Genomic DNA, 20518 nt, shown 5'->3' with positions numbered 1-20518 from the left:
AATTCAAAAGTGCAGATTTCAAGACAAAAACATCAATGTGTCTGATTAAAAAAAAATGAACGAATAAGCCAGATGTAATATGATGAGGACAGAAGAAAGATGTTGGAATTGACAAAAAAGAGTAAATAAAAAATGCAATTCTGAGGAAAGGTCTTCATTTGACAGGCCAGGAAACTGCTTATTTTAAAAGTTCAAGACAGTAGCCATGTTGCGAGCTTGTGAAAAAATGTTGACGAGCGAAGGTAGCAGTGCCTAACCTAAGCGCATGTCACCAATGTCCACAGGACCCAGCTCTGTGGCACCCGGGATATCCATACTCAGATGATTGTGGGAGAGTGTCACAGACTGGACTGGTCTACACCCAGCAATGCAATTCCCTACTGGTATTCACCTGTCAAAAAGGTGTGGAGGTCACGCACCGTCACCACCAGGCACATTTAGTTTGTGCTCATTTGCGCTCCTTCTCGCACCCTTGTAGCCCGGCGCATTCGACCTCAGCAGCTCCCAGGTGGGTGGGCGTCTCGACGTTAAGGAGCCGCATGTCGTCTCGTGTGGCAATTCTCCCGACTTGTGGCTTGCAGGCTGGAGTGACAAATGCGGCTGGGAGTGGCTGGACAACCCCGCCAACGACTTCTGCTACCTGATGCGAGGAAGCGGCCGCAAAACCTGGAAAGAGGCGCGCGACGACTGCAAGCTCTACGGAGCTGACCTGCTCGCCATCACCGACTCCCATGAGCAGGCTTTTGTACACGGTAGGCCGGCGGCTGTGTGTGTGTGTGTGTGTGTGTGTGTGTGTGTGTGTGTGTGTGTGTGTGTGTGTGTGTGTGTGTGTGTCTTTCTCACTTTGTGTCTGCCTATTGTATCTCTTAATGTGGTCTCCCCTCTATTGTGTCTTCGCTTTACGCTTGTTCATGTGTCTGGCGTCGCCTGAGCCAAAATCCAAATCCACCAATGGTTCAATATTTCCTGGTTAACCCTTTTGGAGCTTTTAGCCATGTTCAGATGCTCACCGTCACCCAAAACGGACCAGAGTGGCATTTTTCTCCAGTCCCGAGCAGGTGTCCCCCACGCGACGGGCCCACACGGCCTGGCCAATGTTGGCGGGCCTCATCGCAGCGCCCCAGAGTCAACGGCGGCATCGAGTTGCCTTCTAACGTGCGCGCGCTTCTGTACGATGTTGTCCACTCTCGCTCCATGTTCAAACTTTGATCCAAAGGTCACAGCAAGGCTCTACTGACATCTCCCTCCCTGTGGCTGGACGCCAAAGCCTCCCTCGCCGAGGACGGCAGCAGCTGGGCCGACGGCTCCCCGTTCAGCTACGTCCACTCGAGCGCAGGTTTGTCTCGAGCCTCGCTCGTATTGAGCGCTTGGCGTGGTGGGCTCAGTCTCTGTTGCCACCTTGCAGGTCACCATGACAGCAAATCTAAAGGAGACTGTCTTTCCTTCCTCACTGACAACGGCTACTGGAAATTTGACATGTGCGAGAACAAGAGAGGCTACATCTGCAAGAGAAGAGGTAGGACGGGACGGGACGGGACAGCCCGCTCCATCTCAAGGCATGCTGACCTTTTGGCTTTGGTCTTGCAGCGGCGACAGCGCAACCAGCTCCGCTGCCTCACGCTGGTAAGAAATTGCCACTTGCAAAGATAGCGGCCAGAAATGAGCGACCCTGCCCTCGCAGGCTTCGTCAAGCTCGAGGTATGCAAGAACGCGGACGGCCGCGCCACCTGTCCCGAGGGCAAAGTCATCCGCATCCAGTCGGCCTTCTACGGACGGAGGAGCGGTGACGTCTGCCCAACCCAAATGGGATCAGACGGTAGGAGGCCATCCGTCCTTTGGTTTTGTGCAGCAGCGCCAGGCTGACGTGCAACTGGCTGCTCGCTCGCAGGCAAATGTTCGCTGGAAGGCGCCTTCCTTCACTACAAGAAAGAATGCGACAACTATCGCCAGTGCCTCATCAAGCCCATGAAGGAGGACCGCTGCCCCAACATCTCCAAATACCTCCAGATGATCTACACCTGCGAAGCAGACGGTAGGCCTTTTCTCTCTTTGCCATATGAATTGTTGTGTCAACAAACCACGCAAGACGGTGCTGCGAGCGTCCACGCATGAGGTAAGTCAGTCGGGCACAAAATTAACTGTTTTGGCTGTCCAAAGAGTGTTTTCAAAGTCTGGGCAACACGCAAGGCAGCCTGACAAACTTGAAGCTGAAAGCCTCCTCCTTTGCGAGGGGCTTCACCGCGGACAAAGCGCGCCTGAACGGGGAAAGCTGCTGGAAACCGTCAGCAAATTGTATGTAGAAAACTCGGCGGTCGCCAGCACTCGTACGCTGACTAATCAATCGCGGCCCTTCCTCAGCTGTCATAAGCTGGATCGAGGTGAACTTCGGTGAGACCAAACAGGTGACGGCCCTCGCCATCCAGCCGTGTCCATCGGCCTCCCACGGGTACTGGTCCAAACTTGAGATGCGCCACAGTGTGGACGGACGGGCCTACACCAAGCACCCCCAGCAAGTGAGTGAGCAGCCGCTGAGCCGTCCGGATTTGCACCTTTGTCATCCACAAATGCAAATGCGGTGGCTGCTCTCTTTCTTCCCAGTTTGCTCCCGACGGGACTCAGATGCTGACCGTGCCCGTGATGGCCCAGTACATGCGCATCTACCCGCTGGACCACCGATGGAGCGTCGGCATCCGCTTTGACGTCTTGGGATGCGAGCTTGGCAGTGAGCGAGCGCGCCGTTGTGCCGGCCCTCCGTCAAAAACAGACTCTGACTCGCTCTTGCCTCCGCAGATATGATCAGCTGCGACCAGTGGCTCGCAGACGTCGGCTTCGACGGCCATCCCAAAACGTGAGTGGCCGCGGCGTGTCGGAGGTTTCGCCTTAAATCTCACAACAGTCGTCCGCAGGGTCTTGTGTCCGCCGGGTTGCGCCAAGTTGGAACACCAAGTCTACGGCACGTCGGTGTACAAAGCGGTACGGTGGCGCCACGTCCCTTCTCGTCTCCGACGACTCTGACGCCTGCTTTCCGTGAGCGCAGGACTCTCACATCTGCGCCGCCGCCGTTCACGCCGGCGTCATTCGTGACAAGACGGGAGGAGAGTGCACCTTGCTGAGAGCGCCGCCGCAGAATGTCTTCACCGACTCCATCCAAAACGAAATCTTCTCCAAACAGTGAGTGGCCCGTTTTCACCGCTCGATCCGATGACGGAAGCCAGCTAACGACCGCTCGAATCTCCGCAGATCCGACCAAATGGGGGCTTTGGCTTTCACCTTTGCCGACGGAGGTGAGTTTACGGAGCGCTGTCGCGTCAATTTAGGATGACACCGCACTTCATCTCATGGGCAGAGACGAGATGCCCGGGACCTGACTGGGACCAGTTTGCGGGCTCTTGCTACAAAGCTTTTGACGACAAAAAGACCTGGGCTGACGCTCAACACGCCTGCGGGAGTGTTGGCACCCAACTTGTGTCCATCGGCTCCCAGGTGGAGCAGGAGTGGCTGAGAACGGCCTTGTACTTTGGTGCGCAGACCGAGCCATGCTCTCTGACGCCGCTTCCAGAGATCTGACGTCCCGCCTGTCCTCTGCAGACGCCGGCGACACGTGGACCGGACTCAACGACCTGGCCGTTCCCGGCATGTTTGTGTGGTCGGACCACAAGCCTGTGACTTTGACCTTCTGGGGCGCCGGGGAGCCCGACAACCGGCTCAACGAGGACGAGAAATGCGTGGCGGTGGCCTACCAGGTGCGCGCAGGAGCGATGAGTATTTGCGCGCACGCCTGCGCGGCCCAGTAAACCACAGGCCCCCCTTTGTCTTTTCAGACGGGACGATGGAAGCGAATGTCCTGCGCGCAGCTCAATCGCTTCGTTTGCAAAATCCCCAAAGCGCATTACCCGCTTGCCAGTCAAGCCGAGCCGCAGGTGGAAGCCAAGCAGCAGGTGGAACGGACCGATTCCAAACTCTTGTTCTTCATGTCAGCTGGCAGTGTGAGTGCCACGCAAACGCTTTTTTTTTTTTAGCCGGTCCTTATCTTTTCACGCATGTGCGCTGATGGCACTACGATTGCGTGTGCGTGCAGTGCAAGGACCTACAGGTGGAAATGATGGAAGGGCTCCAGGTGGGGAGCACCATCACCATCAGCGGGCAAGGCAACGAGAAGACAAAGGGGTACGAGGCACACCCAGAGAAGGCCAAAGCCTTCACGAGAGACGAGCGGGAACATCCACGAGGCAGGCCCCCGAGAATGGTGGCGACAACATTTGTGCTTTGCTTGCAGCTTCCAAGCCAACCTCCTCTTCGGCGATGGCAAAATGGCCCTCCAGGTTGAGCTGGACGTCTTGACCAAAACCATCTCGCTGACCTCCAAACTGGCCAGCGACCAGGGTGTCAAGCAACAGAACCAGCTGCTCGAGGCCCCCCTGCAACCTGGAGTCAATTTTGAGGTTACATGCGCGCGCACACTCGCCAGCGCCATGCTGCGAGCCACCTAATTGCTGCTGTCCTTCAGATCGTCATCCAGTGCGACGAGCGTGGCTTCTACGTGCTCGCCGCGGACCACCGGCTATACTACGCCTACCACCACGAGCACGACCTGCCACGCGTCACGCTGCTGAAACTGCACGGGGACGTGTCGCTCAAGTCCATCAACCTGGCAGGGGAGGCGCTGCGCAGAGTACAAGACCAAGCAGTGTAGCGCAGTGTCGAAGAAGTTAACATTGGTAAGAGATCCATCAAAGTTTGCCACCTCAAAAGCAGTTACTGAGGGTTACTGAGGGTCAGGAGAAAGCAAAGAAAAAAAAAGTTGCTCAGGTTAAATACAGAGTGTGTCCAGTGAGATGTCAAAAAAGCCTTTCAAGAAAATTTGAAAAGATCTGCCAAGACAACATAGCGCCATATTTCTTTTGTGCACCCTGTCAGTTCAGCACTCAATTGTACAGTGTCGTGTTTTGAAGTTTGCCTCGTGTCCATTGAAATGTAGAAAAAGCCCTCAAAAAGTCTGGAAAGTCCAAGAAAACAAAGCGCCACTTATTTTGTGTCAGATCAGTGTTGATGACTTTTGCTCTTTTGTTAATGTCTGGAAAATCCAAGAAAACAAAGCGCCATTTATTTTGTGTCAGATCTGTGTTGATGACTTGCTCTTTTGTTGGTGGTGATGTTGCACTCAATTGTACAGTGTCGTGTTTTGAAGTTTGCCTCGTGTCCATTGAAATGTAGAAAAAAACTAACTCAAAAAGTCTGGAAAATCCAAGAAAACAAAGCATCATTATTTCGTGTCAGATCAGTGTTGATAAGTTTTGCTCTTCTGTTGCTGTTATGTTGCACTCAGTTGTACAGTGTCTTGTCTTGAAGTAACGCCGTCGAGGTTTGGTTTGAGGATTTTCAACTAAGCATAACGTTTGTCACTGCTTAACCTGTTCCTAACCCTTTTGAACATGATGTAACTTTCAGTGTTTCCAATCATGTACTCCAAAGTTGTGCTTGTCAACATGTTCAATAAATTTGCAAAGACAAATCTTAGCATCTTTCTATGGCAAAACGCTGCGAGAGCCAAGGTGACAAGTCTGCATCTATACATGGTAAAAAATAAACCCCAGGGTTTATTGAAGGGAAAGGGTGGGAGAGGAGAGGATGAGGGGAACAACAGGGAGGCCCATATAACGATATATAAATTATATATCAAATAACTATAATATAAACAGTATTATTGTGTATTTTTATTTAGGTCTCATGCAATGTATATTTCATTTCTAAGCTTAGAGGTGACTAGGTCACGCGCGCATGGGATTTTATGGGGCCTGGGCCAGGAAGGCAGACTTCCTGGCACCAGGATACAGGAATCGGCCAGTTGGTTAGAATCAACAAGGCAGGCTGGGGGGTCAGAGGACATTCAGCAGCCCTCGTGTGCGTGCACCCGAGTAGGGGGGGGACCGGGGTATAAGATCCAAGGTGGGAGAAAACAGGGGGACTTCTTTTTTTGGCTAGAGAGAGACTCTTCAATTCTGACATCGGTTGAATAAAATCTTTCCCCAATCAGCCGTGTGTCACTGAAGTTTTCCTTCCCTGAGCCAGCCACCTATCCACTGTTTGATCTTGGAGACCAGCAGAACATCGAAGAGAATTCACCACATTTTCAAACCATCTGTGTCACTGCAAATCATTAAATTCATCGATTGTCCTTTAAGTAAACAACGCGGCGCCGCTGACGTCGGCAGAGGCGTAGCCAAGCCGGGGCGAGCCGGGGCGGCGCCCCGGTTAGGACTCCCTGCGCCCCGGTTGGAAAAAAAAAAAAAAAATCTTAATTTTCTTGCCGTTTTTTTCTTTCGGTCTTGCGCGAATGTGCTTGCGCTATTCTATGTGCGCGATGTTATCCATTCACCGTTTGCCTCCCGGACCCGGATGTTGTTTTAGCGATCAGCGAACGGCGTGGGTGATGTTCGATTTTTTTTCCTGTGGGCGTGCGCCCCTACTGGAAAAATTCCTGGCTACGCCTCTGGACGTCGGACATCATTTGCAGTTCAAATTATTCCACAGGCTCATATAACATATATATAAATTACCGTATTGGCCGTATAAGACGAGTTTTTTTGCATTGAAATAAGACTGAAAAAGTGGGGGTCGTCTTATATTCGGGGTCTGGACATTATACCCATTTTCACTTGTGCGCAGCGGTAAATTAAAGGTTGCTGGTATCGACTGAGTATGTTGATGTGATCGTGTTGTCCGATTGCGGTTTGCTTCGTGTGCGCGCCGTTTGATTGACAGCTCCGGCGCGCTCCTTTGAGTTTGCCTCGCATCGTACGAATGGCCGTTACGCAGCGGCACGGCGACTAACGGTCGCCAGCAAATGTATTTTGTTGTCTCGATCGATGACTTATGTTTGGTGTGGAGCCGAGTGTATTTCATTTATGGTTATTTATTATTATTTTTTGCCAATAATTCAGTAAACCAGTATACTAGCTCTGCGGCCTAGTGGTAGAGTGTCCCCCCCCTGAGACTGGAAGGTTCTGGGTTCAAACCCCGGCCGGGTCATACCAAAGACTATAAAAATGGGACCCATTTCCTCCCTGCTTGGCACTCAGCATTAAGGGTTGGAATTGGGGGGTTAGCTCACCAAATGACTCCCGAGCGCGGCACCGCTGCTGCTCACTGCTCCCCTCTCCCCGAGGGGATGGATCAAAATCACACGGGGATGGCTTAAATGCAGAGGACAAATTTCACCACACCCAGATGTGTGTGTGACGATCATTGGGACTTTAACGTAAAGCACTCAAAACTGAACCACGTCTTCCCTTCTGTGTTCTGACCGACACCCGGGGGCGAAAAGAGCATAACTATCCGAGCCAACCCCCTATACGTTTTTTTTTTTCTTTATTAAAAAAGCCTTACTTTATACAGTTTCTTTTTTTAATAAAAAAAAAGTCTTGCTATACATGGTCATTTTTTAACCTTACATGTTCTTTTTTAATTACTATTACAGAGTCACGCTCGCTTTGTTTTGGTTTGATTCCAGCTCGCTTTTTGTCACCACCTAATGTCCTCTGCGTCATTGACACAGCGACCCGCATAAATAGCCCCCACCCCTCTCAACGCTCCACCCTCACCCCCACCTCCGCTAGCGTGCGCATGTGTGTGCGTGTTTTCGTGCGCTTGTCACCCCTCATATAAGGTGCACCTGACCGTTGGTGAGGCCTCATCAGTGAGGCATTCCTGGTTTCTTGTAGCCAGTCATGAAGACGACGTTTGAAGACTTGTCTTGTTTTTGTCAGCGAACTGGAGACTAAAAACTTTGTACTTCCACCATTTGGAACGTGAACATTTTGGATTCTCGTCATCACCTTTGGCTTCCTCGGGTAATGTCGACTTCAACCAAACGTGCATGAAATCTTAAAAGCTGGTCTTAGTGATATGACCACGAAATAAAATATTTACAAAAATCTCCACATGCAACTTCTTGGGGAAATGCACACGAATGCTTAAGTGCTGCCACCTGACTGTTGCACGTGTTGACTGCAGGAGGCGCCTGCAGAAGTCAGAGGAGGTAGAGAGGAGAGGAAGACCATGAGCGCTACGCACCACCACCACACCATTATCTCCCGCAACAGCACCTCCAAGTGGACCACCAGCTCCGGCTTCGGTTCGCCTGTGAACGCGTACCGGCCCTCCGAGCTAAAGACCGCCTCCGAAGCCTCGCCGACGGTGAGTCTAACTTTGCGCTTACAAATTCCACCGAGAATGAGCGTCATTTAACGCTCGCCGGATTTCTGACGTCGCACCTGAGCGGACAAGGACAAATGAATTAAATGGAAGTTATTAATGGGACGTCGGTCATTATATCGGCTGTAAAAAATAATAAAAATAACTGAAATAATTTAATGGCACAAACTTTACACATGGTTAATGAAACTGACATGGTGGGAGAACGTGCGCGTGAACGCTTAAAAAATGTTCGTCTAATAACGTCTTGAAGGCAGCATGGGTCTAACCAATATGTGTTTTGGGATTGAATTGACATGTTTCAGGGCTTGATATTTGGGACAAGTGCCAAAATATCGACACAATCGGTGCACGAGGGCGAGGTCTGCAGCACATACATTATCGATCACAGGAAGGGAAACTTCTCTGACCTACTTCACTGTGCATGCTGCATGCTGCATGCACAACTGTCCCTCAGCGTCAACACTCAGCAGTTTACTCTCGAGTTACTCTGACTGGAACACACAATCATATGGAGACAAATATTAAAACAAGTTCCCAGCGCTCGATGACTGGTGGTACTGGAAGACCTGAAGCTCTTTTAAGGCTTGGACCAAATGATGACCTGGTCGCAGCTGTCAAATTGGTATGAAGGATTCGTGCCTGCTAAAAATGGGACTGGGAAACACTGGGACGTTCTTGAAAGACTTGGATCACATGCAGGGTCACAGCTTCATACTTTGGATGAACGATTTGATCCCACTGGAAAATGGCAACGAAAGTCCCAGAGAATTGCTCGTAAGGTTTGAATCAAAAGATTGTAAATTGCAGTGATAGCTTGTGATGTCAATGTCAATCAAGACAGATGATGTCTTCAGGACTTTTGGATTGAGCACTTGGAGATAATGGAAGTCAGGCATGCTGGGATTGTTACAAAATCAAACTGCAGCATGACCCAGTTTGCACTTTGCATCATTGATTGAAACGCATGTAGAAAAAACTGACTTTGAATTAGCATTAGCAAAACTAAAATTATTAGCACCTTTCGCACTGTTCCTAAAAACAATTCTTCTGGAGTTTTCAGGCACTTAAAAAATGGGCACTCATTTGTCAGAAGAATGCTCAACAATGTGTAACTTTATGTTCAATGTGTGGAGTGTGGTTCATCGTGAAACTACGCCGCATACCTGTTGGCCACGACCTCCTACCAAAAGGTGGATTTTCCTGGTTTAACAAAGGTTAAAAAAAAAAAAACAAGTACCCATACGCAATCAGTCCAAGAGGGAATTTGCATGCAATGAGCGGCACTCACGCTATCAGCTTTGTTTTGAGAAAAGTTCCTATCTACTTCATCTTTTAACGTTCCCGCATGGGAATGTGGGGAAACGGACACTGGAGCTGAGTGCCGCGTTTGTTTTTTCTTCTTAGAGCGGTTAGATATTCCCGCAGGAAGACATGGAATTGAGAAGGCACTTCTCCCCTCTCCGACCTCCATTTTTGTTCAACGCCGCTGAAATGGACACAAGAGACAGGCGGTTTAATTAATGGCACGACTCGGTGGAGAGATTCGTCATTCAGTTCTCTCAGGATGAATTAATTCTGCTGGCAGCTGCTTAGCCAAACGGGCTAACGCATAGGCTTCTCGCCGTGCCAAATGCTAATGTGATTACATGACATCCAACAGCGGCTCAATGGCAAAATGGGAGTGCTCCAAACACAACCGGCAGACGGTGACATGGCTTTCTGAGTCTTTTGTTTCGTTGTTCTAGATGTGGCAACCGATTGTGTACAACTGACTTTGTGGCCTAAATCTTTCAAACCTTTGCGGGCACTAGCAAGAGTCATCCAATTTAGCTGCCATGCTCTGCCCAAAGCAAATAATAGAAACAAGAATCTTTTGCAATTTGATAACAATTAGACAAAATCTTGCTGGTCTTTGAGGGACCCATGAAAGTGGCCAAGTTTGATTGCAAGCAAAATATCCAAGACTCTTTGAATTTTCAGCATGGGTTCTTGAGGCTTTTTTGTGGGCTTTCTCATGGTGGACTGCCCACCAAATCACGCACTGCTCAGTCAAACCTTTCCAATATAGGTCTATTCTCGCCCTCGTCCTCCAGGCGGTGATGCCGCATCGGTCCCCCCACCCATTCCCCACGGTGGACGTGCCCGACCACGCCCACTACACCATCGGCTCCGTCATCCTCGCCATCGGCATCACCGGATTGCTCGGCAACTTCCTGGTCATCTATGCTTTCAGCAGGTGAGCGTACAACCAAATATGGTCACGAGGATGCAATGATGTCAGCTATACTTTTAATGTAGCAGCAGCTCCTAGTGGTTGCGATCCGCCACGTGACACATACCCATTCTGACCCATTCTGCGTGTGCGTTCAGGAGCCGCAGCCTGCGCACGCCAGCCAACATGTTCATCATCAACTTGGCCGTCACCGACCTGCTGATGTGCGTCACGCAGGCGCCCGTCTTTTTCGCCAGCAGTATGCACAAGAGGTGGATCTTTGGCGAGAAAGGTATGCGTGTCCTGGACTGGTCACAAGCCACAAACAAGTGCTGTACACAGAAACATGGCAGAAAATGAAAGTATTTGGCTTGCCTCTTTAAACTTGGTAACATGAGCTCAGTCTTGGTGTGTGCCGTAGCGTGTGAGCTGTATGCGTTCTGCGGCGCGCTGTTTGGGATCTGCTCCATGATCACGCTGACGGTGATCGCCGTGGACCGCTACTTTGTCATCACGCGACCCCTGACCTCCATCGGCATGTTGTCGCGCGAACGGGCCCTCGCAATCCTGGCGGCTGCATGGGTGTACTCGCTGGGGTGGAGCCTGCCACCCTTCTTCGGATGGAGTGAGCACGCGCGCACACGCACCCACACAGCAAACGTTGCCTAGTTTGAGCCAGCGCAACTTTGCAGATCCTCCATTTATAAAATGGACAACCATGTTGCAAGGGATAAAACTAAAGAAAATATGCAGAAAAATGAAGGTAACAGTACAAAATGGACCAAAGCACAGCAGTGGGAAAAATGGACTCAAAAAAGTGATCAGACAATGACCAGACTGGGAAACTATCAAAAAGTGATCAATCATCTTTCAATGTTTGAGAGTTGCTTAACCCATGCGTGTGCGTGTGCGTCTGTGTGTGCACCTGCGGCAGGCGCATACGTGCCTGAGGGGCTCCTGACGTCGTGCACGTGGGACTACATGACCTTCACGCCGTCGGTGCGAGCGTACACCATGCTGCTGTTTGTCTTTGTCTTCTTCCTGCCGCTCCTCGTCATCGTCTACTGTTACGTCTTCATCTTCAGAGCAGTCCGCAACACCAACAAGTTAGTGCGCCGACACACTACATCAGTGGTCACCAACCTTTTTGCGGACCGGCCTTTGTATAAATCAATAATACATTTAAACAAGTAATACATTTATAATAAATATATAAATACGATGAAATAAAATGATACGACTGGCATAAAAACAAGTATAAACGACATAAAAATAAAACTCACCATTACATTGAATTTGTGGGAGCACTGAGCTTGTTTCTCAGAAATGAGCCGGTCCCATCTAGGCGTAATCGGAGACAATGACACCCGAAGTGGTTAAGGTTTGTCTTTTAATCCAGGATGCTTTGTCTCCATGTGCCGAAGCAGTTTTGAAGGCTTCATTGCCTCGTTAGCTAGCCTGTCGCCACATATTATGCAGAGTGGGCTTGGCGCGTCAGTCACCTGTGGCGATAAATCCATATTTTAAGTTGGACTCCAGAAATGTTCTTTTAAATGCAGCTTTCCTTTTCTTAGAAGTCGTAGCCTCTTCTTCTTCCATCTCCTGATTGGGCTTTTTTCCCTTTCCGAAGAAGCTTTCCAAACTTCTCTGTTTCGTGCTCATTTTTGCTTGCCTCGCGGGTTCGACTGGGCTAGCGTGCGCATGTGTGTGCGTGTTTTCGTGCACTTGTCACCCCTCCTATAAGGTGCACCTGACCGTTGGTGAAGCCTCATCAGTGAGGCATTCCTGGTTTCTTGTAGCCAGTCATGAAGACGACGTTTGAAGACTTGTCTTGATTTAATTGGGAGAGAATTGTCAAATTCTTTATATTTTTCAAAATAAATTCTTACTAATTTTTGCTAGCTTTGCGGGCTCGACTGGGAAAACATGTCACGTGACTGGGACGAGCGTCTTGACCAGAATGAATTGATCGTCGATAAAAAAATATATATATATGTATATATATATACACATACATATATATATATATGTATACCGTAATTTTCGGACTATAAGTCGCACCGGAGTATAAGTCGCACCAGCCATAAAATGCCCAAAAAAGTGAAAAAAAAACATATATATGTATATAAGTCGCTCCTGAGTATAAGTCGCCCCCCCACCCAAACTATGAAAAAAACCGCGACTTATAGTCCGAAAATTACGGTATATATATATATATATATATATATGTATGTGTTTATTTATTTATTTTCCTGTGCGGCTTCGTGGCCCGATACCAATTGACGCACAGACCGGTACCGGTCCGCGGACCGGGGCTTGGGGACCCCTGCACTACATGACACTATAAATGCTAAAAATCCTTAGGCTGGCAGGTTTGGCCTTTTTCCACAGTTGTTGATTAAAAACAAATAGAACAACATATGGCGGAGCACTGGTTAGGACGTCGGCCTCACACCTCAGAAATGCGGGGTTTGATTCCGGCTCCACCCATCCTGTGTGGAGTTTTCGTGTTCTGCCCGTGCCTGCGTGGGTTTTCTCTGGGTTTCCTTCCACATTACAAAGAAGTTGGCCAAATGTGCACTTTTTTAAATCCCAAATTAATATAATTTTTAATATTGTATTTATTTCAAAAAGATACCTCCAATATAAATACATTCAACAATATTTGTTCTTAAAATGTGCCTCCAAATAAAATTTTAATTAAAATGAATTTTCAGTCCTTTTGAACTCTTATTTTATCCACAACGATTTATCAATACCATCTCTTTTTATCTCATGTATTCCCTCTACTACGCACAACAAAGCGGTGCTCCAAATTTTGTCATAGAGTTGCTGTTCAACAATTGGATTCAATTCCATATTTATCACAAGTGATTCACTTTCATTCCATTTAAAACTCTTTTTTGGGGTGAATGAAGAAATGTTTTGGTCAACCGTGTGCGTGTGTTTTAGGGCGGTGGGCAAAGTGAGCGGCAGCGGGGTGCACACCCACGTGGCCTCTCGTGACTCAGCCAAGTCCTTCCAGCGGCTGCAGAACGAGTGGAAGATGGCCAAGATCGCACTGATCGTTATTTTGCTCTACGTGGTCTCCTGGTCGCCGTACTCCACCGTGGCGCTCACCGCCTTCGCCGGGTAAAACCAAGGCATTGGCACCCGAGCCTGCCGTGCTCATGTATTGAGAATACAAACGGAGAGGGGAAGCGCGAAGCGGTGGCCGGCCTGCGTGCAATCCTTGTTCTTTTGTGAAGGTACGCCGACATGCTGACGCCCTACATGAACTCTGTGCCTGCCGTCATCGCCAAGGCCTCGGCCATCCACAACCCCATCATCTACGCCATCACGCACCCCAAGTACAGGTAGAAGACTAAAGAATCAGGCATAAACTCCTACATTCATCGGTTAGATTCCTGACCACACCCCGAGAGTCGAAGTGCGCAAAGTAGCGACGAGGTAGTTCTTGTGTGAATATTTGATTGGAGAGACCAGCGCCTTACCACTCTGTCTGCCTACGTGTCGCCCAACATCACGTCAAGACTTTCAGGTGTTCCGCCCGTGAAGTCCAACCGCTCAGTTGACCTAAATGTTAACTGGGCTGGATAGGAACACCCCCCCCCCCCCCCCCACACACACACGCAAAATGCAAGTCACATCATCGCGGGATAAAAAGGGCTTAAAGCATTGTCATCATCACTTTGCTGATTAAATTGTGGCACTATGGTGGCATCTGAAGCTCAGGTGACATGAAACCCACTCTCAAGTGGACCATACCTGCAAATCCGTCCGTCCACCCGTCCATCCATCCATCCATCCATCCATCCATCCATCCATCCATCCATCCATCCATCCATCCATCCATCCATCCATCCATCCATCCATCCATCCATCCATCCATCCATCCATCCATCCATCCAGTCACTTTGCTGATTGAATTGTGGCACTATGGTGGCATGTGAAACTCATGTTGCACTAAACCCACTCTCAAGTGGACCATAACTGCAAATCCATCCATCCATTTTCTGCACGGGGGAACACCCTGAAACGGTCGCCAGCCAATCGCAGGGCACATGCAGTCGGGCAATTTGGAGCACTCAATCGGCCAGCCTACCACGGAAGTTTTGGGGTGTGAGAGGAAACCAGAGCACAGGCACGGGGGGACATAGAAACTCCTCACGGGAAGCCAGAATGGAACTCTGCACCTCTGAACTGTGATGCAGATGTGCGAACCAGTTGACCACCGTGCCAATCTCAACTAAAGTCAATATAAATGTAGAAAACGAAAGTTACAGTCAAGCTAAAACTATACTTGGCAGTCTTGAACAAAGTGAGGAGAATTCATCAAGTGCGTACTGTGTGAGTCGCATCAGATACAGACGCATAACGAGGGCAGAGCATTCACGCGTTTGTGCGGCATTGTTGTTCAGGGTGGCGTTGGCCAAGTATATCCCGTATCTCGGCACACTTCTGTGTGTGCGGCCCCTGGATCTTCGTTCGGCCAGCAGCAGTTTTGTCTCCACACGGCGCTCCACTGTCACTAGCCAGAGCTCTGACATCAGCGCACACTTCCGACGAGCACACAGCAAGAGCCGCCTCTCCTCTGCCTCCGACAGCGAATCGGTGAGCCCACCGCATCACGCCCTTTATTTGTCCCGAAGCATTGCAGAGTCAGCGGGGAGACATCGGAATGTCTCCAGTGTGCCCGCAGTCATCCCCAAGTGTGGTGGCAAGCTGTCTGCAACACTTCAGGCATCCCAGGAGGCTTCCCGAGCAGATGCCTGAGCCACCTCATCTGGTCCTGGCTCTTCTCTTTGCGGGGAAGCAGTGGCCCTACACTGAGCTTACTAAATTCACCAATACCTTTTACAACTGCACCCTAAGCATTTCAAGTTTGCTTTTTTTCATCTGACCTTCATCCATTCTTCCACTTTAATCACCCAAAAATGGTGCACGTTTTTCCGTTTCCCGGACAGGGCTTAACAGACACGGAGGCGGACCAGTCCAGTCTGAGCTCTCGCCCCGCCAGCCGCCAGGTGTCCTGCGACATCAGCGGGGACACGGCAGAATTCTCCGAATTCAAACCATCGTCCAGCTTCAAGGGGAAAATGAAAAATCACGATTCGGGAATCTTTGAGAGGGTCAGCCGCTTGTTGATGATGTCATTGTTAGTTTTTTTGGGGCATACTTTTGACCTTGATCCTTGTGTATATGTTTGTTTGTTTTTGCTCAGGCATCGTTTGACATGGACATTTCCACGACTGGCGTCAGCGAACGCAGCGGCATTCCAAACGTGAGTATCAAAAGCACAACAAAGGCAACAGTCGTCCACTTTCTAGGATCATTTATTTCATTTGAACATACGCTCACTCGGGAATGACTATCCACCATTTAAAATTCTGCTTCAAAACAGGGGTGCTAACGATGGACTGCGGGTAAATTGAATTTCACATTATTTTACAAATTTTGCGCAACAGCAGAGCACCGACGTGGCCGACATTCACGTGAGCAGAAGTGTGCTAAGTCGCATCCCGAGCATCGTCATTACCTCCGAGTCCAGCCCCTTCCTTCCCATTGGACGCAGCGGGTCACGCTCTGCCCGCGCCAAGGCCACCTACAGCAGCACCGGGGTGGGCTATGGGTGAGCCACGTCCTAAACCGCCTGCTTTCCATCCACCTTCGAAACACACACAAAGCCACAACGAGAAGTATTACTTCTGTCAGTTTCGTCAAAATATTCCAATCACAATTACATTTTCCAGAAATAAAACTTCAAGTATTTACATTTAACAAAATGTTTTCAATAGTTATCAACAGGACGTTTAATGTGATTTTGTGTTTTGATGACATTGTGAGCGTGAGGGTAACGTGACTTGATTGTGTTGTTATTTTACTCAATATATTTGTGTCATTTCTTCTGTTTGAATGTTTCCTTGATAACAAACGTGAGTTGTGAGCCTGGCTTGGAACTGTTGATGGGCCTCTGTCAGAGCAAACAAGCAATAAGATGTTTTCATTTGCTTGCTCGTGTTGTCACAAGTCAAGTATTTTATTTTATTTTTCATAACTTTCTAAACCTAAAATGTAAAAGTAATACACTGTGTAAAATCATGTTGTTGCTGTGTTCTTTCAAGGACTTATTGTATCTGTATGCTTGTGTCATTGTTTCTATTTTTAATTAAAAAAACAACTTCCCAGTCCAGCTATTACGATGTCTTAACACATGAACACAATGAGGATGTAAGACCCTTCAATGGGTTAAAATGAACAATGGACCGGTCACAAATGTTAGGGTCAATATATTGTAAGCCTCGCCATTCACTGTCAGGGCACCAAAAGACATTGACGCATTGACACACACTCAATTTTCAATCAAGTCGACATGCTGGGATGCAACTACATACAGGAACTGTGAGGCACACTTTTTATTTATTTATTTTACAAACATTCAGTCAATGGTATGTTTATCATTCAGTTGTGTTTCTAATATTTTGACAGGGCAGTTGCTTAATGAGAGTTGTGGGCCGTCAGGGCCTGCAAAGCCTTCGCTGCTGGCCTAAAATTATCTGAATCACAGACTGATGTTAGTTATATTTTGTCCATCCGTATTAGATCATTCCAAATGGTCTGTCCGCTTCCTTTCATTGTTAGTTGTGCTGCTTCCAGATGTGTATTTTCATATTTAAGCATTTAACCAATCACATTTCAGCCACTATTTGTTGCCAGGGTCAAAGAAATCTGCCTGGAGGCCTCCACAATCAGTTCTGCGGGCCCTGTAGCATAAAATAAATGTCAATCAAATTGTTGCTTCAACCAATCAGATTTTGAGTTGGCGACACCAAGGCCCTCTAGCAGGCGTACGGAAACGTCAGCGTATTCACATGCTTTGATTGGATGTACTAGCCAGAGCTAGCAAACTGCATCTGTAGCGAGCTGCACAAGCAAATTTATTGTTGTGTTGATTTAATAGCCGTTTTGTCAATCCACAATGGCTGAAGGAGGAGAAGAAATATATTTGGTTGCAGATTTACTGTCAAAGCCATTTTCAAGACGGACTGTTCAAGAAAAGGTGGACATTGTTAATCGAGCAATAAAGCGAATTAAAACTTATGCCAGAAATACGACAGGGCAGGCTTGACTTTCAACATTAGCTTCGATGGCAATAGAAAAGGACTTCTTGATGGAACTGAAACGCACGGATAATCTGCACAACAGAGTACCGTATTTTTCGGACTAAAAGTATCAAAGTCAAAGTCAAAGTCTGCTTTATTGTCAATCTCTTCATGCCAAGACACACAAAGAAATCGAAATTACGTTTCCCCTATCCCACGGTGACGAGACACAGTACACGATAAACATACAAGTAAACAACGCAAAATAAAAACAAGAAGGCACAAACAATGAACAATAAGAGTGATGAATAAATAATAAATAAGCAAATCACGTAATAAATAAGAGGAGCAAAAATGGAGCAAGTGTGCACAGCAGACAGCCAGAACAAAGTGCAAAAGTACAGGACGCCACGCAGAAGGGGGGAGAGAGTTCAGGACCCTAACAGCCTGGAGATCATGAACTCCGCCAGTGGCGAGCAGTGCTCGCATACCACCACAGAGTCCCGGCACCATCCGTCACGGATGTAGACGCACATCCCACCTCCTTGCGACTTTCCCCCTCGTACAATGGCCTGGTCCGCCCGACAGCACGCCAGCCGCTCCAGATGCACAGCAGAGTCCGGAATGATGACGGTCCCAGTGAACACGAGCACACAGCAGCCACGCACCGTCCGGTTCGTAGATCTCAGCAGGCGAATGTAAACCATGTTGATGTCCAGCGACCGAACATCCGCCAGAAGAATGGAAGGCGCGGCCGGGCGAGCTGGGTTGGCCGCCAGCCTGGCCCGGACGCCCCCGCGCTCGCCCCTCTTCAGCCTCCTCGCACACCGCTTCCGACGCTTCCCAACCGGGGGAGGAATAGCAGGCGAGTCCGGCGACGCTTCAGGACGGAGCAAACCGAGCGCCTTTAATGTCCCCGCTTCAAAGTCCAGAACGCCACAAAACTCGCTTTCGTCGATGTCGAGCAGAACCAGCCCGCTGTACTTGTAGCACGACTCAGTACGACGAGACGAACACACAAAACAGTCGGACAAACCCACATTAAACGACAAAACAAAACACCGTTCGGGACAGAGAGAGGCCGCTGCGTGTGCACGCGCCGCCATCTTACTTCCGGTCGCATGAGCCATAAAATGCACAATAACGTGAAAAAAAACACAAGTCGCTCCGGAGTATAAGTCGCATTTTGGGGGAAATTTATTCGACAAAATCCAACACCAAGAACAGACATGAACGAGCAACAACAGGCTAAACCAGTGGTCCCCAACCACCGGGCCGCGGACCGGTACCGGTCCGTGGGTCACTTGGTACCGGGCCGCGGAGCCGCACAGGAACGATCAATTCATTCAGGTTAAGACGCTCGTCCCGGTCACGTGACATGTTTCCCCAGTCGAGCCCGCAAAGCTAGCAAAAATGAGTAAGAATCTATTTTGAAAAATATAAAAAATTTGGCGAATCTCTCCCAATTACATCTGTCGGTGCATCTGAAAAATAAGGACTCTTGACACAGGGCGCTCGTCTCGGTCACGTGACATGTCACCACAGTCAAGCCCGCGAGGCAAGCAAAAATGAGCAAGAAACAGAGAAGTTTGGAAAGCTTCTTCGGAAAGGGAAAAATGTCCAATGAGGACACTGAAGAAGAAGAGGCTACGACTTCTAAGAAAAGGAAAGCTGCATTTAAAAGAACATTTCTGGAGTCCTACTTAAAATATGGATTTATCGCCACAGGTGACTCTGACGCGCCAAGTGCACTCCGCATATGTGGCGAAAGGCTAGCTAACGAGGCAATGAAGCCTTCAAACCTGCTTCGGCACATGGAGACCAAGCATCCTGCATTTAAAGACAAACCTTAACCACTTCGGGTGTCATTGTCTCCGATTACGCCTAGATGGGAACGGCTCGTTTCTGAGAAAAGAGCTCGGTGCTCCCACTAATTCAACGTTTTCTTTTTATGTGGTTTATATTTGTTTTTATGCCAGTCGTATCATTTTATTTCATCCAATTTATATATATAAATATTTAAATAATAAATATATAAATATATTTATTCATATAAAGGCCGGTCCGCGAAAATATTTCTGACACGTAACCGGTCCGTGGTGCAAAAAAGGTTGGGGACCACTGGGCTAAACGATAGGTATGCTAACATGACATAAACTCAAACGAAGCGCTGAGAACAGGCCTGACGTAACATTCAGAGTTATTCAAATAACTATTACATAAATAACATGTTTATAAAACCATCTGTGTCACTCCAATTCATTAAATCCATCGATCGTCCTTTGTCAACAATGGGTGCGCGTCGCTGACGTCGCTTGCACTTCAAAATATTCCACAGGCCCATATAACGATATATAAATTAGATATCAAATAACTATTATATAAGCAATAATATTATCAAACCATCTGTGTCACTCCAAATCATTCAATCCATCGATCAAATTCCTCGTCCTTTGTCAACAACGCCGCGCGCGCGCCCTGACGTCAGCCTCGTCGTTATTCCACAGATCTAGTATATAACTATATTGTAGCGTTAACAAAGTACAAGGACCCAAACACCGGCGTCGACTTCCAGGCGTGTGGCAGCGTGGACTTCCATCCCCGGAGGTGGCGCTTCCAGCCACGGAGGTGGAAGAGAGCTCCATAGAATAGGACCGGGCGTGCGTAAAAGCCATGTACGAGCCCCATCCACCGTCCCCGGACAGCCATCCGGCCGAGCACCGGCCCCCGACTTCCATCCACGGAGGTGAAAGAGAGCTCCGTAGAATAGGACCGGGCATGCATAAAAGCCATGTCCGAGCCCCATACACCGTCCCCGGGCAGCCACCCGGCCGAGCGCCGTCCCCGACTTCCATCCACAGAAGTGAAAGAGAGCTCTGTGGAGTAGGACCGGGCGTGCGTAAAAGCCATGTCCGAGCCCCATCCACCGTCCCCGGGCAGCCACCCGGCCGAGCGCCGGCCCCTGACTTCCATCCACGGAGGTGAA

At 48.8% G+C, this 20518-nt stretch overlaps 2 protein-coding genes across 3 annotated transcripts; both read left to right on the top strand.

The window, feature by feature from the left end:
• The first annotated feature begins 391 nt into the window (after window positions 1-391).
• On the top strand, window positions 392-1888 carry LOC119134943 (macrophage mannose receptor 1-like). Its single transcript, XM_037272214.1, has 7 exons — window positions 392-508; window positions 582-752; window positions 1217-1336; window positions 1406-1516; window positions 1588-1623; window positions 1682-1816; window positions 1853-1888. The coding sequence occupies exons 2-7, from the start codon at window positions 644-646 to the stop codon at window positions 1861-1863; spliced, it is 522 nt and encodes a 173-aa protein (XP_037128109.1). The 5' UTR covers window positions 392-508; window positions 582-643; the 3' UTR covers window positions 1864-1888.
• Window positions 1889-7647: 5759 nt separating this feature from the next.
• On the top strand, window positions 7648-16531 carry LOC119134905 (melanopsin-A-like). 2 transcript variants are annotated; one of them, XM_037272139.1, is made up of 12 exons: window positions 7648-7850; window positions 8014-8196; window positions 10311-10453; window positions 10588-10721; window positions 10851-11054; window positions 11364-11535; window positions 13382-13561; window positions 13678-13785; window positions 14851-15043; window positions 15397-15561; window positions 15654-15713; window positions 15901-16531. In XM_037272139.1, exons 2-12 carry the CDS (start codon window positions 8059-8061, stop codon window positions 16063-16065), a joined length of 1662 nt encoding a protein of 553 aa, XP_037128034.1. In that variant the 5' UTR covers window positions 7648-7850; window positions 8014-8058; the 3' UTR covers window positions 16066-16531. The 2 variants fall into 2 exon arrangements, with proteins under 2 accessions (XP_037128034.1, XP_037128033.1); XM_037272138.1 differs by having other exon boundaries at window positions 15898-16531.
• Window positions 16532-20518: the final 3987 nt, after the last annotated feature.

The sequence above is a fragment of the Syngnathus acus genome, chromosome 15 (genome assembly GCF_901709675.1).
Source record: "Syngnathus acus chromosome 15, fSynAcu1.2, whole genome shotgun sequence".
NCBI classification, from domain to species: Eukaryota; Metazoa; Chordata; class Actinopteri; order Syngnathiformes; family Syngnathidae; genus Syngnathus; species Syngnathus acus.
This window is presented reverse-complemented; position numbering and strand designations above follow the sequence as displayed.

Excerpts from the sequence above, each read along its gene's own strand:
- LOC119134943 (XM_037272214.1), top strand. The coding sequence starts at position 644 with ATGCGAGGAAGCGGCCGCAAAACCTGGAAAGAGGCGCGCGACGACTGC. Across the intron at positions 753-1,216 it reads TGAGCAGGCTTTTGTACACG|GTCACAGCAAGGCTCTACTG; the intron begins GTAGGCCGGCGG and ends TTTGATCCAAAG. Across the intron at positions 1,517-1,587 it reads CTACATCTGCAAGAGAAGAG|CGGCGACAGCGCAACCAGCT; the intron begins GTAGGACGGGAC and ends TTGGTCTTGCAG.
- LOC119134905 (XM_037272138.1), top strand. The coding sequence starts at position 8,059 with ATGAGCGCTACGCACCACCACCACACCATTATCTCCCGCAACAGCACC. Across the intron at positions 11,055-11,363 it reads GCCACCCTTCTTCGGATGGA|GCGCATACGTGCCTGAGGGG; the intron begins GTGAGCACGCGC and ends CACCTGCGGCAG. Across the intron at positions 15,044-15,396 it reads CTGCCTCCGACAGCGAATCG|GGCTTAACAGACACGGAGGC; the intron begins GTGAGCCCACCG and ends TTTCCCGGACAG.